Source organism: Mauremys mutica, chromosome 7 (assembly GCF_020497125.1).
Source record: "Mauremys mutica isolate MM-2020 ecotype Southern chromosome 7, ASM2049712v1, whole genome shotgun sequence".
Lineage (NCBI taxonomy): Eukaryota > Metazoa > Chordata > Testudines > Geoemydidae > Mauremys > Mauremys mutica.
In genome coordinates this window covers 92,542,718-92,559,769 of record NC_059078.1, presented here as the reverse complement: position 1 = coordinate 92,559,769, position 17,052 = coordinate 92,542,718, and the positions used below count along the sequence as shown (strand labels likewise).

Genomic DNA, 17,052 nt, shown 5'->3' with positions numbered 1-17,052 from the left:
ACTGTCATAGAAATACTACATTTTGTTTTGAAAAAGTTACATCTACAGAAGTAATCCTTTAATCTCCTGAGGTAGATGTGAGTTGCGTGTGTGTTAACTGCAGGATCAGAGTAACACATGTCTGGACTATCCCCAACATTTCTTTAATTATAGTTACACAAATTCAGCACAAATGTTATGATGGCATAACCTCGTATTCTAATCCACCAGATAATACTCATAGCAGGATTTTCAAAAGTCAAAAAAACATTCAAATGAGCCTCAGATTAGTGCAACAACAGCTCCACTTTAGAACTCCAATTTAACTGAATTCAAGAGTGGGATTATTGAAAATGCGTAACGTGACTTTGAAAGCCAGTATAATTTGTGTTCCAAATCACATAAGCAGTTTTGAAAATTCCACCCCTTGTCTTTATCGGTAGTTGGTAGGGCCTTACCAAATTCATGGTCCATTTTGGTCAATTTCATAGTCATAGGATTTTAAAAATCATAAATTTCACGATTTCAACTATTCAAATCTGAAATTTCATAGTGTTGTAATTGTAGGGATCCTGACCCAAAAAGGAGTTTCAAGGAGGTTGTAGGGGGGCTTGTGGTATGCTACCCTTACTTCTGTGCTGCTACTGGCACAGCCTTCAGAGCTTGGCAGCTGGAGAATGGCAGCTGCTGGTGTGGTATTGCCACTCTTACTTCTGTGCTGCTGCCTGCAGAGCTGGGCCCTCAGTCAGCAGCCACCCCTCTCCAGCCACCCAGCTCTGAAGGCAGCAGTGCAGAAGTAAGGGTGGTGTGCTATGGTGTTGCCACCCTTACTTCTGCACAGCTGCTGGCGGGAGGCTGCCTTCAGAGCCAGGCAAGCAATGGTGAAATACCCTAGGTTAGCAATTGGGACAGATGGGTGGCTAGAGCAGTTAGTTAGGATAGTTCATGTACACAGACACTGAATGAAAAGTGTGTAATTAAAAAAGGCACTAACAATGGCTGGTTATAGGGGAAGTTGAGGATATTATTGTAATAGAGCATTATTATCATATTGTTTAAAAATATGACAAGCAATAGGCCAAACTCTGGGGCAGCTAACAAGGCATGATGTGGGCACAAGAGGACGACTCCAAGCTACCTCTTCATGCTCTTGGACTGGCTATCTGTATCACAAGTAGCAGCCCTGGAAGAGAAGCAGGCTTTACATAGTCACAGTTTTCCACTCCCACTGCAGAGGGTGAAAAGGAGTGGGACAAAAGGAGCCAAGAGGTTGAAGCTTTGGCTAGACCCAATGAAGTACTGTCTCCCTGAAGCAGCAAGGGAACCTGGAGGGAGATTGTGACTTTCAGCTGCTCTGGGACAGTACAGCAGTATACTTCCTCTTGCTTGGGGCTCAGGGCAAAGCCATGATTCAGCCTAATACATACTATTACTACTAATGATAACTGGAACTAACAAGAGATGTGTCAATCAGCGCTCAGATCATTTTGCTTGCATACTGTATCCCTTTCCCTTTATTTTTATCTTTTTAGATTGTAAACTCTGTCTTCCTCAGTGTTTGTACAATGCTTAGCACAATGAGATTCCAGTCCTAATTGGAATCTTTGGGTAGTACACCATATCAGTAAGGACAAACAACAACATTTTAGTGCTAACTATGTAATTCTCAGGGGGGGGTTTCCACTTGAAAAATGCATTTATTTTTGCTTCTTATTGACTGTTACTTTCAGAACTCAAAATTTAATTGTCTGTAGTTGAACTGAAAGGTTTCTCATGAGATCTAAAATGTAGCATAATAGTTACAGATAAATGGTTCCAACAGTCTGAAAGTTGGTGCTTTCATAGATTCATAGACTTTAAGGTCAGAAGGGACCATTATGATCATCTAGTCTGACCTCCTGCACAATGCAGGCCACAGAATCTCACCCACCCACTCCTGTAACAAACTCCTAACCTATGTCTGAGTTATTGAAGTCCTCAAATTGTGGTTTGAAGACCTCAAGCTGCAGAGAATCCTCCAGCAAGTGACCCGTGCCCCATGCTGCAGAGGAAGGCGAAAAACCTCCAGGGCCTCTGCCAATCTGCCCTGGAGGAAAATTCCTTCCCGACCCCAAATATGGCAATCAGTTAAACCCTGAGCATGTGGGCAAGACTCACCAGCCAGCACCCAGGAAAGAATTCTCTGTAGTAACTCAGATCCCATCCCATATAACATCCCATCACAGACCACTGGGCATACTTACCTGCTGATAATCTGGCAATTGATCTTCGATCAATTGCCAAAATTAGGCTATCCCATCATACCATCCCCTCCATAAACTTATCAAGTTTAGTCTTAAAGCCAGATATGTCTTTTGCCCCCACTACTCCCCTTGGAAGGCTGTTCCAAAACTTCACTCCTTTGTCTAATTTCAAGTCTAAACTTCCTAGTGTCCAGTTTATATCCATTTGTTCTTGTGTTCACATTGGTACTAAGCTTAAATAATTCCTCTCCCTCCCTAATATTAATCCCTCTGATATATTTATAAAGAGTTATCATATCCCCCCTCAGCCTTCTTTTGATTAGGCTAAACAAGCCAAGCTCTTTGAGTCTTTGAGTCTCCTTTCATAAGACAGGTTTTCCATTCCTTGGATCATCCTAGTAGCCCATCTCTGAACCTGTTCCATTTTGAATTCATCCTTCTTAAACATGGGAGACCAGAACTTTACACGGTATTCCAGATGAGGTCTCACCAGTGCCTTGTATAATGGTGCTAACACCTCTTTGTCTTTGCTGGAAATACCTCGCCTGATGCATCCTAAAACTGCATTAGATTTTTTAACGGCCATATCACATTGGCGGCTCATAGTCATCCTGTGATCAACCAATACTCCGAGGTCCTTCTCCTCCTCTGTTACTTCCAACTGATGCGTCCCCAATTTATGTTTGTAGAAGATTATAATTAAGAGATTCTCCCTCATAAGGGATAGTATTATGAAGACAAAAATTGAGAGATGTGTCCTGGAGGCAGGGGTTGGAAACACTGCATGGTTATGTGAAACAGTTCACCAGAGAAGGTCTCCAGTTTGTTTTTATTAAAGCTTTATTCCTTTCTCATTCACTGGTTTGTGTTTAATGAACCCCAAGATCATTATATTGTGTCAGAAGTGCTGAATGAGAAGGAAACTGAAGTCATTTTGAAGTTAACTCTTGTGATTGCAACTGAAAGCAGAGACAAAGGGAAGCAGAGAAGCACGTGGAGCATCAGACACAGAGGCTTTTGCATGTATTTGGTGAGCACAATAGTAGCTTGGCTAACTAAAGAAGGGTGAAAAAAAACAGGAATGGATGTGTTGCAACCTCCATCCAGTCTGAAATTGTCAGGGAATGTTGCAGAGAACTGGAAAACATCCAGACAGAGATTTAAATTGTATTTAGTAACCACAGAGAAAAGGAGAAAAATGATCAAGTGAAATAATTAATATTTTTTCATGTTGTTGGGGAGGAAGCATTGAATATTTATAACAACTTAAAGTTTGAAGAAGGTGAAAGCTTGAAGTTAAGTAAAATACTGACTAAATTTGAGGAACATTGCATGCTGAAATAGAACGAAACCTTTGAGTGAGAGAATTATTTTACCTGCATGCAAAAAAAACTGATGACACCATAGAGCAATGTGTGTCAGAATAAAGGAAACTCAGTAAAACCTGTGACTTTGGTGAACTGATAGTCTCTCTGGTCAGAGAAAGAATCATTTTGTGGAATTAAACATTTGTTAAGAGAGAGAGACTGCTCTATGAAGGAGATTTAACTTTAGAAAAAAGGTCTCCAAATATGCAAGGCAGCAAAAACTGTGAAAGCATAAGCCAAAGAGCTGAATTCATCAGAAGGGTTTATCCAACTACTAAGTACAAAAGAATATAGCCAGAATAGATCAAATCAAAGAGTGGAACCACTCACTATGAAAGCCACTGCTGGGTAAAGACTGGGTACCGACGGCCATGTGGAAGCTGTGGATAACAGCATGGCCCCACACAGTGTGTTGCCTTTGGAAAACTCTGTCATAGATGTGGGAAGAATAATCGTTTTGCAAAATGCTTCAGATCCCAAATGCAGAAAAGTCAAGTGTATTCAGTTAAACACAACCTGGTTGAGGAGTTTTTCATTGATGTACTGGGAACTAGCAAGCTTGATAAGAGGGACTGGATACTGCTTATGACAGTGAGTGGAAAAATTATTCCACTGAAACTGGACACAGGAGCTCAGGTTACTATTCTGTCTGAAAAAAAAAATATCATGAAAGACTAAAAATAAGACCCAAACTGGAACCAACATAAATAAAAGTAACTGGATATTCTGGAACAAATGTACCAGTGAAGGGGCGGTGCAATGCTAGCAACAACCATAAAAACACCATGTACAGCTCCCTTTTGTTGTAGTGCCAAAGGAGGTGACATAAATTGGAGGCCTGGCTGCATGTGAGAAACTCAATCTGGTAAAATGGGTGCTCTCACTACAAGATCATATTGAACCTGGCTATGAGAAACTCTTTCAGGAATATCATTACCTGTTTCAAGGGTTGGATTGCTTGCAGGGTGAACATACAATCCGGATAAACAAGCAGGTCCCTCCAGTTATCCGTCCATGTAGAAAGGCCACTTACACTCCATGATAAACTCAAGGCTGAACTTGCAAGGACGGAAACAATGCAAGTAATGCAAAAAATTGAGGCACCACCAAAATGGGTGAGTTCCATTGCTATTGTGGAAAAAAGTAATGGCCAGCTACTCATATACTAAGATCCCAGAGACCTCAACAAGGCTATAGAAAGAGAACAGTTTAAACTACCGACCAGATAAGAGATTATGTCTCAATTTGCAAATGGCTCAATATTACAGTAAATTGGATACAGCCTATGGTTTTTGGCAGCTAAAATTAATTGAAGAAAGCTCAAAAATATGCACATTTAATACCCTATTTGGAAGATACAAATTCTTATGCTTACCCTTCGGCATAGCTTGAGCACTAGAAGTGTACCACAAAACCATACATATGATCTATGAACATATTAATAGTACTGACACCTCAATGGATGTCGACATCATCTGGGGCTCAACAAAAGGGAAGCATGGTTGTAGACTTCAGGAAGTCCTGGATGCAACTAGAACTGAAAACTTCAAACTAAATAGGGAGAAATGTGTTTTAGGGGTTACAAAACTAACTTTTGTTGGGGACCTTATTTCCAATAATGGTGTAAAACCTGATAAGAGGACTATTTCAGCCATTGAAATGATGCCACATCCTCAGTCAAACAAAGATGTCCAATGTTTCCTGGGAAAGGTAAATTATCTTGGAAAATGCATACCTAATCTACTACCCAAGCAGTGGCTTTGAGAAAACAACTAGAGAATAAAAATGCATGGTACTGGGACGCAGAAATACAAGAAACAGTGTTGAAGTTCTATGCACCAGGAAGGTCTATTAACATTTCAGTAGATGCTTCACCATCTGGGTTAGGTGCAGTGATTTTACAGAAGCATGATGATTGTTGGCAACCACTGGCATATGCATCCAAATAATTGACTGAGGCAGAAAGCAGATATGCACAGATTGAGAAAGAGCTTTTAGGAATATTGTTTGCCTGTGAGAGATTCAATCAGTATATTTATGGACAGACAGTGGAAACTGAAACAGACTAAATGTTTGTGCCTTCAGGATTCAAACAATAACAATAAAGCTGCAAAAGTATGTTTTGGTTGTAACCTACACACCCGGTAAATTCATGGTCACTGCCTATGCATTTTCCAGAGCAGTGGCTTTAGAGACAGAGATGCAAGCCGAGGTACATCTGATTGTAAAGTCAATTCCCATAGCTAACAGGAAACTGCAACAAATAAGAGAGGAAACGGAGAAAGATGAATCATTGGGAATCTTTAATGAAGTGATAATTAAAGGGTTTCCTGAAGAAATTAGCAGTTGCTGGTCAACTATAAGAGAGACAATTGGAACTGGAGACATGAATTTACTATGCTAGATGGGGTGATTTTCAAAGGAGGTAAGGTTGTAATTCCAGTGAGCAATTCCAGTGAGCCTCCAAAAAGAAACATTATAGAAGATCCACAAGGGTCATTTAGGAATTGCAAAGTGCAAACAATGAGCATGAGAGGTGCTGTACTGGCCGCAGATCAATTACAACATTACTAATAAAAGGAGTACTTGTGGCACCTTAGAGACTAATAAATTTATTTGAGCATAAGCTTTCGTGGACTACAGCCCCACTTCATCGGATGCATGTAGTGGAAAATACAGTAGGAAGATATATATACACACACAGAAAACATGAAACAATGGGTGTTACCATACACACATAAGGAGAGTGATCAGTTAAGGTGAGCTATTTTCAGCAAGAGAGAAAAAGAACTGTTTGTAGTGGTAATGAAAATGGCCCATTTCCAGCAACTGATCTACAACCTATCCTGAAGGATGATCCATCACTCTCACAGATCTTGGGAGACAGGCCAGTCCTTGCTTACAGACAGCCCCCAAACCTGAAGCAAATACTCACCAGCAACCACACACCACACAACAAAAAACACTAACCCAGGAACCTATCCTTGCAACAAAGCCCGTTGCCAACTCTGTCCACATATCTATTCAGGAGATACCATCACAGGACCTAATCATATCAGCCATGCCATCAGGGGCTCATTCACCTGCACATCTACCAAATTGATATATGCCATCATGTGCCAGCAATGCCCCTCTGCCATGTACATTGGCCAAACCGGACAGTCTCTACGTCAAAGAATAAATGGACACAAATTAGATGTCAAGAATTATAACATTCAAAAGCCAGTTGGAGAATACTTCAATCTCCCCGGCCACTCAATTACAGACCTAAAAGTCGCAATATTATAACAAAAAAACTTCAAAAACAGACTTCAACGAGAGACTGCTGAACTGGAATTAATTTGCAAATTGGACACCATCAAATGAGGCTTGAATAAAGACTGGGAGTGGATGGGCCATTACACAAAGTAAAACTATTTCCCCATGCTTATTCCCCCCACCCAGTTCCTTACATTTCCTTGTCAATTGCTGGAAATGGGCCATTTTCATTACCACTACAAACAGTTCTTTTTCTCTCCTGCTGATAATAGCTCACCTTAAACTGTTCACTCTCCTTATAGTGTGTATGGTAACACCCACTGTTTCATGTTCTCTGTGATATATGTATCTTCCTACTGTATTTTCCACTGCATGCATCCGATGAAGTGGGCTGTAGCCCACGAAAGCTTATGCTCAAATACATTTGTTAGTCTCTAAGGTGCCACAAGTACTCTTGTTCTTTTTGTGGATACAGACTAACACGGCTGCTACTCTGAAACCTAACATTACTAATGTGGTAGTAAACTGCTTTTCATGCTTGAAATACAAGCCATAGCAATAGGAAGAGCCACTGAGATCTCATCCAGTTCTATAAAAGCCTTATGAGAAGGCAGGCACTGACTTATTTATCTGGTAATCAAAGGACTATTATTCTCTGTATCCAGAAATCTGCACACTGTATAGTACTAATAGTAAGTCAGTGATAGCTGGCATGAAGGGAATCTTCTCCAGGCATGGAATTCCAGATAAAGGTTTTAGCCCAATGGGCTGCAATTTTCTAGTGCAGGTTTTAGTCAATTTGCCATAGATTTCAATGTTCATCACAAAACATTAAGTCCAAATTGCCCCCAATCAAATGGACTTATGGAAAGGTCTATACAGACCATAAAGAACCTTATGAAAAAGACTTTTGACAGTGGGCGTGATTTGTAGAAAGTGTTTTACCCCTGGAGAATGGCTTTTTCTCCAGCTCAGCTATTAATAGGAACAAGGATCACATCTAATTTAACAGTTACTTATAACTTGCTGAAATCCCATAACAATGAAACCATACAGAAGATGAAAGAAAATCAAAAGTGGAAGCAGAAATATTATTTTGACAAAAGGGACATGATCTCCCATCTCTTAATCCAGGTGATAGTGTGCCTGAGGAATCACACCTCTAATACTTGGGGCCAAAATGGTACCATTAAAGAACAACTGATTCCAAAGTTTTATGTAGACCAGACAGACCAGGGGGACACAGTTAAATGTAATAAAAGGGATCTATGAGTAAACCCAGAAAGTTTGAACACAGTGATAGAAGATGTGGACTCTAGCATTTCCCATCAGACTGATCCTTTATCGACACAAAAAAGAGAAAGTGCCAAGGAACAAGACAACAACTCAGACTCTAATGAAAGGCTGATACTGAGATCAGCGCAGGAGATTAAACATCTTGAAAGACTCATAGAGATTTGCTAACCTGCCTGGAAAAGAGGGATTTGAGGAAAGTGAGTGGTAAATACTCACTTGAGAGTGATGTGCTGGTAACCTCTCCTCTCCAGGTAGTTGACACATTGGGTTTATGGAAATATACTACATGGGTTGAAAATGTAATGCATGTGTTATTACATAGTTGTTAGCTGTTTATATATATTCATATAGGAGTTAATTTGTTTTCCTTTAATAGGGAAGATGCAGAGATATGTTTGAGGAAGATTATAATTTAGAGTCGCTCCCTCATAAGGGACAATATTATGAACATAAGAATTGGGAAATGTGCCCTGGAGGGGTTGGGAACACCGCATGGCTGTGTGCAACAGTTCAGCAGAGATGCTCTTCAGTTTGTTTTATTAAAGTTTTATTACTTTCTCATTCACTGGTTTGTTGTTTAATGAACCCCAAGATTGTTACATGGATAAACTCTGTAAAAAGAGGTACTGCCACAGAAATATCTGAGGAGTAATTCAAACCAAAGAGAAGCAAAGAATAGGACAGCCAGAGTGGAGCTGGCCTTACACCCATTCTTCTCTGTTGAGTAATCACTTGTTCTTTTAACAATGCATTTGGTATTAACTGCACAGAGCAAGGAAGAGTAGTGTGTATAACCTAACAAAAGTTAATGTGTTGGTAACTTATAGTTTATTATTATAAGTATTAAGTATTTGGTAGCATTCTACATTATTTATCCTCCAGGGTACAATTTTTAGATTTTCCCTCATAATGTTCTAAAAATTTTAAATTATCCCATTTGTCTTGATTTGCCTCTGCCTCTCCTCACAGTTAGCAGAGCCTAGCCTAGGTGGGTCACTGCAGCAACACAAAGGCTCTAGATAAGTAGTCTCCCAGCAAACACTTGGAGGGCAATATCAAGACAATTGCTGAGTTAGCAGCAGTGAAGATGACTTCCAGGTTCCTGCCTAAAGTTACAGAGCCATTTTGCAAAATCTGTGAACACACAGATCAAATAGAAACTAAACAGTTGAAAACAGTCTGGAGAGCAAGAGAGGAGAGGCACAAGTGAGCTGTTCCTACAAAGAACAGTCTGACAAGGAAGAGAAAGACAGATCCTGTGGGAGTGCCTGAAAGTAACTGCAGCTTTCCCTGGTTTCCAGGGACTGTATGTCCCAGGGAAAGATAGACATGCATATAGACAGTCTATTGTCTTAGGATCTGTTTTTTTGTTGTTTTTTTTGGGGGGGGAGTTAAATTCTTTATTTAGAACCAAACAATACTCTACTTGATGACTTTCTGGTGGGTATCACTGATCATAGCTCTTGGAGGGAACAAAACTGCTGGCATTGAACCTAAGCCAGGCCTCCTGAGGTAATCATGGTTAACACCTGAGGACTACAGTCCAAGATCCAATTTGAGACTGGTAGAATCATGTGATTCCAACCTGAGGGAGACACTGGCTTGAGGCCTGAGAGAGGGGGTGCACTTGAAGAAACCAGACGTGGAGTTAGTCCAGTAACTGTGACTATGATATAATTTTCCAAGGTTATCCTCCATGGTGATCTACTTTTAGACTAAAATAATATTTATTTAGAGAGCTACTATGCATCCTAAGTTTGTGCGAGACAATGGCTCCTTACCAAATACATGAGTAACAGAGCTAGTCAGAAAGAACAGGAGTACTTGTGGCACCTTAAAGACTAACAAATTTATTTTAGCATGAGCTTTCGTGAGCTGCAGCTCACTTCTTCGGATGCATAGCAGGTGGTTTCGCAGTTTCTTTGAGAGTGTGTGGCACAATCTGTCAGCATAGTCTGTGTGATATGTAGATTGTAATGGATTTTTTACCTTTAGTCCTTTTGGTATGATGTCCATCTGTTTGCATTTGGAAAGGAAGATGATGTCTGTCTGTATCTGTACGAGTTTTTTCATGAAGTTGCTGGATTTCCACTCCATACGGCTAAATGCAGTGCCTTGCATAATGACAGGTTTCAGAGTAGCAGCCGTGTTAGTCTGTATCCGCAAAAAGAACAGGAGTACTTGTGGCACCTTAAAGACTAACAAATTTATTTTAGCATGAGCTTTCGTGAGCTGCAGCTCACTTCTTCGGATGCATCTGCAGCTCACGAAAGCTCATGCTAAAATAAATTTGTTAGTCTTTAAGGTGCCACAAGTACTCCTGTTCTTTTTGCGGATACAGACTAACACGGCTGCTACTCTGAAACAGAGCTAGTCAGGAATTTTCTAATTGTTCTTTGGCTGGAAATATGCCTCTTTGTCAAAACTGAAACTTTTTGTGGAAGATTTTGTCAGGAAAAAATGTGTGTGGGTCTTTCTGTCTATCCCAATTGTTCAGGCATTTGCCTGAGATATCGAAGACCAATTCAAGTACCTGCTCTGCCTGATCTGAAGCAAGGACTTGAACCTGGGTCTCCCACACCCAGGCAAGTACCCTAAAATTAGGCTACAAAGTCAGCGTGTCTTTTTCTCACTCTCTTCTGTTGGAGCTGTTCCAGTTTGTATAAATAATTATGTATTCATTCAATGAGTATTCACTGGGCCAGAAGTATATTCTGTGTCCTGGTGATTAGTGCACTTGCCTGGGATGTAAAAGACCCAGGTTCTAATCCTTGTTCCAATCAAGCAGACCAGGTTTCTTTTACAATACAATCATCGAGCTTTCAGTCACCAAATAGCAGCAGTATGTTGAGCAGACATCTTCACTGAACTATATACAATAGCAGATTTTTTTCAAGATGATTAATTAATTGCAATACAATGGACAGTTGGCATCTTGGAGTTATACTTATTAGATTATGGCCACATTGTTGTGGGATCCTTCCAAACAGAGCACACATACGATCAAAGAAACAAAAATGCATTGCAAGGTAAAATGGAGTCATATGAATAAAGCTCTTTTACAAGCTTAAACACAAAGCATCCTTCCCCATATTACTGTGGTGTATTATATCCCAGGAGACATGTATAACAACAACTTTGTTTTTAAAGTAACTTCTTATACGGTGACTGAATGCAAAAAGTACAACGCATTGGAAAAAAAAAGTCCTCATGCGATAGACCTTTCAGCAATAATTTGTATAATGTACTAATATGCTATAATGGCGACTTTCTCCTTCTATTATTTTTTCCTTCAAGGTAAAATAATGATCATAATGGGGGAACCAGATGAAAATATTGACCATGTGTAAAATCACGTAATTTATAAATATTTCCAGTGGGATAATTTTGCACCATTTTCTTGAAGGAAAAAAATATATATTCCCATACAAGTACTGTAGTGCAATATCTTTATCTTGAAAGTGCAACTTAAAAATGTAGAATTATTATTTTTTACACAACTGCACTCAGAAACAAAACAATATAAAACTTTAGAGCGTATAAGTCGAAGCATGAAGGGGCATATGAATGTTTAGCATATCCTGCACATAAATACCGTGCAATGCCGGCTACAACAGTGCCATGTGAACACCTGTTCTCACTTGTAGGTGATATTATAAATAAGATGCACACAGCATTATCTCCTGTAAATGTAAATAAACGTGTTTGCCTTAGTAATTTGCGGAACAAGAAGTAGGACTGAGTGGACTTTTATGAGGTGAACTGAAACATACCAGTTCTTTTATTGATCGATAGGGCAAATATATTATTATTTTTATTACAAATAAAGTGAGCACTGTATACTTTTTATTCTGTGTTGTAATTGAAATCAATGTATTTGAAAATGTAGAAAAAACATCCAAAAAAATTTATAATACATTTAAATTGGTATTCTATTAACAGTGTGATTAAAACTGTGATTAATCATGATTTTTAAAAAAACTAGTTAATTTGTTTGTATTAATTGCATGTATTAACTGCATTTAATTGAGAACCCCAAATTTAAACAATATGAAGAAGTTAGAGAAAGAGATTTGCAAATATCAGAATATTCCAGATCAGCTTTTACTGAAAGAAAAAGACCAGATCCTGATCCTAGATATGGCCCCTTTGCACAGCTTCAATAGATGCAAAGGGGTCAGGACTGACCAACTACAGTTGTGATGTAACACCCCCTAAAAGTATTATTATACCAATTGGAAATTGGAGAGCAGTGAGGCAATGTCTCCTCTGCCCCCTAAAATCTCTTTGTAACAAGGGGCCAGAAGGAGGTGGCACAGAGCCAGCAGCGGTCTTAGTCATTTTGCCACCCAGGGTGAAAAATCTTTTTGTCCCTTCCGTTTACTCCTCAACAAAGCAAACAAATGCTGGTACAGTCATTTGGCATTTCCTGAAATATGATGAATTGACAATGTCCTACCCCCTACCCTCCAGAATTTTCCATGCTCAGAGCTGTCTATGATGGCTTTATGCCAGCTAGCGATTCTCTCATACCAGATGAATCCTCATGTCTGTTTAATGAACTTTTACAAACCCTTTGTAAAGAAGAACAAAAATTATGCTTAAAGCACAAAGCCATAGGAATCATGGGGCTTCATTCAAATCGGATATATGGAAGAGTCACTATGCTTTAAGTAAATAGGGAAAAGCTTAGTAGTTCTTGATAATAGCACAAATACAACTACTTTTAAGATCCAATTTGCTGTAAATTAATGGACTTGCTCTACCTTGATACCAGTGTAACAAAGCAAAACTGCATCAGGGCTTTTTAAATGAAGTTGCAAAAGGAAACAAAAATAATTTTCTTCTGAGGATTTGAAACACCAAAGTAGAGAATTAAATCATGAATGCATGCTCTCAGATGAACTGCATGCTGTACTCATTAAGATTATCTGCATCATCTCGCAGTATAGGGTAGCGGACTAAAATTGGATTATCAGGACTAATATTTTGATTCACAACTAAGAAACAGTTTTAAGTGTTTATTTTTTTTTATTCCCCACCAGAATAAATTAAAATTCTGGGAATGATTCTTTAAGGAACTTTACCAATTTTCCTCTTAAAATACACCCTAATATTTTTTCTATCAATACAATTATATTTTGTTTTTTTAGATAGATAGATAGATATTAAATTACTCATTGTTGATTGAAAATGCATGACAAATAAGAGTGAGTAAAGCAACTGCCAGGGAGGGTTATGAAATAAATGACCCAAAATAAGAAGAATTATTAATGGTGTTTACCATAAGAGACAGATAGCAGGAAAGATAAACTAAGCTGTTTTAAAAAAAAACATACATGCTAGTTTTGTACAGTGTGTATGTCCTGAAAAGAAGAACTTCACTTACTGGGTCATTAGGATTGTACTGGATGACATATTCTATCTGGCCATTGGGACCATCATCTATGTCCATGGCACCATTGTTCCCAGAGAATCCTGTAAAGATGGTGGTTCCAACTGGTGTTAACTACAACAAAAACAAAAAGAATATACATACTTCAAAAACACTTGGAAAAAAAAGAAAGAAAGGCTGTCATTCCCTCTCCCAACTTTTTGTGCTAAAAGTTCAAAGAAAATATGGGGAAAAGTTATAGACCCAATACTGTCAGTCTCTGGTTTAGCTCATGTTATTTCCCCGAAAGAGGATTAAAACAATAAATGGGGTTGACTCATATAACTTCCATGTATCAAGATAGTAATCTCTTTGTCGATATACTTTTGAGTTAAGGGCCAAAAAGCTTTGGAAAGGAAGAGAAAAGAAGAAAGGAGAAGGAAGGGGGAAAAGAGAAAATAAACAATTGACTCCGTCTTTAGACTGGGGAACTGTAAACTAAGAAGTCAATTAAAAAAATTAAATATGTATGTATTGTACAATGCTTTTCATGAAAACATTGAAAGTACAGTGCAAGATAAATTATATATATGCATGTAAAACAATATTTATAGCTTTAGTAAACTTAATATATACAAGAAAAAGAAGAGATTTTAATACTCATTCTAAAGAGATACTCTGAAAGCCAACAGAATTCTCGCTACTGTGGTACAAAAGCAATTACAATGTTTCATTATATTTTGCTAGGGACAATTTTACACCCCATAAGTTTTGTTTTGAAGATACTGTTTTCCAAACTATCCTAGGAAAGTTGAGGAATTAGGGTGAATTCCTGGCCCTGATGAAGTCAATTGCAGAACTCTCATTGACTTCAGTGGAGTCAGAATGTCATCCTTAATGTTCAGAGAGAGTCTGGAAACAAAACCAAAATAAATGAACCAAAACCCTAATCTGAACTGTAAATATAAACAGAACATTATTTCAGATTATAAATTAACCACCACTAACTGCATTATTGGACCAATTTCTGCTCTCCTGCAAAACTCTAGAAAACAGGATATGTTTGGAGGATACCACCTGAAGTCAGGGGAACAGAATCCCCCATTCAGGAAAGAGAACATCAGAGCAGGCACTCCAGCTCACCATTAGCTGTAGTAGTAACCACTGCCCCCACAATCACATTCACATTACAAAGGGAGTTTTAGCCACTGTTTTTAACCCAAGCTCCCCAGCCATGCTGCTAAGACAAAGCTGAGCTGCCACAAAGTAATTCTCCTCGGAAAGTAAGGTTCAACACAACACCAGTTTTATTGCTTTTCAGACTTTGTGTGCAAGCAAAAAGAGGAAAGGATTTGTCCCACAGAGTTTATTAAAAAACAAACATTTCTGGAATAAATGCAGACTATAATAGCCACACTGCCACATTACATAGTTAACAACAAACAGCAAATATTAGTATCTGGCAATTTGCATTGTTTTCTCATGTATCCTTGGTTCAGAGGTTGTGTGATCCTGGTTTGATTTTTAAAACTTGTTATTTAGGAAGTTTAGATTTCTGTAATCAATATTTTCAGAGCTAACAATAATTAAGCTTTAGAATAAAACCCATTTCCTTGCAGAGTCTTGTTTAGGATAACAGTGTGTACAGTATATTTTTCTTAATGCCAAACTGCATTATATATACTTAAACCATAACTATATATTTTTTGCTATTAACTTGATTTGCCTGCCAGTGTCCTAGGCTGTAAAAATACTATCCATGCTATACAAGTTGTGAATAAGAGAGCTGGCTCCCCCTCAGGTCCTATTGTTTCCTTACATTAGTCTCCTTGGAGTTCATTACCTTGTGATTTGCACCCAAGACTCATTACCTTAAATCTCTGTTGCAAGAGCAAACTTAAAAAAAAAATAGGAAAACAATTGTCTCAGAAACTTGAATGAAGTTGTACAAAATCAGAGCTAAATGCCATAAACCAAGTTGGATATATTATTGTTTTACTATTAAGAACAGTATTTTTCAGGATTCTTTCCTATTTTTTAAAACAGGCTATAAAGAAACAAAGCAAAATAATCAAAAGACACTTCAGATATTTTATGGTGAAATGTGAAACTTTTTATTAAAATAAAATATTTGACATTAGTCATTGAAAAGATATTTGATTTTCATAATAAGTTAAGATGTATTGTTTCAAGGGGGTGTTCATCATAGTGGTTGGTCTGAGGGTCAGTACATGATGGAGAATGGTCTCTTACTTACACACAGTCAGAATGGTAAAAAGCTGCAGAGCTCCCTGGAAAAAAATTGGAGGAAATGACTGAGATGATATGTATATGCCCATAAAGGGCTAGCAAGGACAGGGTTAAGTACTCGGTAAAATGCAGGATTTGTCAGCAGAGCACCGAGCTGGGTCAGCTATGATGAGGTAAGTAATTTCATGGCACTCTATAAGAAAGCAACTTTCTCAGACTTGGACTTGACTTCAAGAACCAGGCACTCACAGCAGAGGGAAAAAATTACTAGTTGGAAAACCAATTTTAGCTGTCCAAAGCCACCCTCTTCAAGTGTGTGAGAATAAGAACATAAAATTGGAAAGAAAAGAGTCAGCAAGCAAAGGTAACTAAAGCAGAACTTGTAAATAAGTGCAGACCGCATTGTAAAAGGGTAGCAAGATTCTGATTCAGATCAACAGAGGGGCTAGTATTCCACCTTCTGGAGTCAGAAGTTTACACAAGAATCTCAGTTTGTTTCTTTTTTAAAAGTAAGTTTCTAGAACTAATGGTTGAAGTAAAAAAAAGCTGATTCAAGGCCAGATTTTAAAATGTATTTAGGTGTTAAAGATGCAAATAGGCACCCAACTGATTTTAAAAAGTGCTACAAAAGTGGGAGCTAGGCATCTAGGAGGCTATCTGCATCTTTAGGTGCTTAAATACCTTTAAATATCTGGCACTCAATGAAGAAAGTACAGATCATTTCACTCTACTCTGAATACAAGGGAGATTGGGTATGGAACCTATGAGCAGCTAAGCCTAAGGAGAAGGGTATGGTTCATACAGTGTTATTTTGGAATCAATGTTCTGTTAATAAAGTGAGGCATCAAAAAGGGTGATTTTTTCTTCAGAGTTGTAGGTTTTGTTTGCAGTTGGGTGGGAGTAATTATAATGACTAGAGAGCACTCTCCCATAAGCATAGTGTGTCTTCACCAGAGGTGCTGCAGCTGAGCCTAGCATGCTAGTGTAGACTTCCCCAGAGGTTTAGGGACACTCAGATCATAGGGTTGTGTCCCTGACTATCCTAGTTAATAGCCATTGATAGATAAGTTCATGGAGGATAGCTCCAACTATTTTTTGAACCCAGTTATACTTTTGGCCTTCACAACATCCCATCTTTAACCTCTTCTCATTTGGAAGCCATTCCATATTCCTAAACATTTTTCTCCCTCTCTCTTTATTTTTTTACAGTTCTAATACATCTTTTTTTGAGATGGGGAAACTGTAACTGCACATAGTATGCAAAGTGTGGGAATATCATTGATTT

General features: G+C 38.4%; 1 protein-coding gene and 1 long non-coding RNA gene across 16 annotated transcripts in view; one reads left to right on the top strand and one right to left on the bottom strand.

Annotated features, from left to right (window-relative positions):
• PCDH15 (protocadherin related 15) overlaps positions 1-17,052 on the bottom strand; it is a 771,473-nt gene that overhangs the window by 447,825 nt on the left and 306,596 nt on the right. For all 15 annotated transcript variants that reach the window (XM_045024749.1, XM_045024750.1, XM_045024752.1 and 12 more), the window contains one exon: positions 13,533-13,652. In XM_045024749.1, the coding sequence (XP_044880684.1) occupies positions 13,533-13,652 (120 nt within the window). The remainder of the gene's footprint in view (positions 1-13,532; positions 13,653-17,052) is intronic.
• Positions 1-17,052, top strand: part of LOC123374609 — a 72,365-nt gene that overhangs the window by 42,231 nt on the left and 13,082 nt on the right. The window lies entirely within an intron of this gene.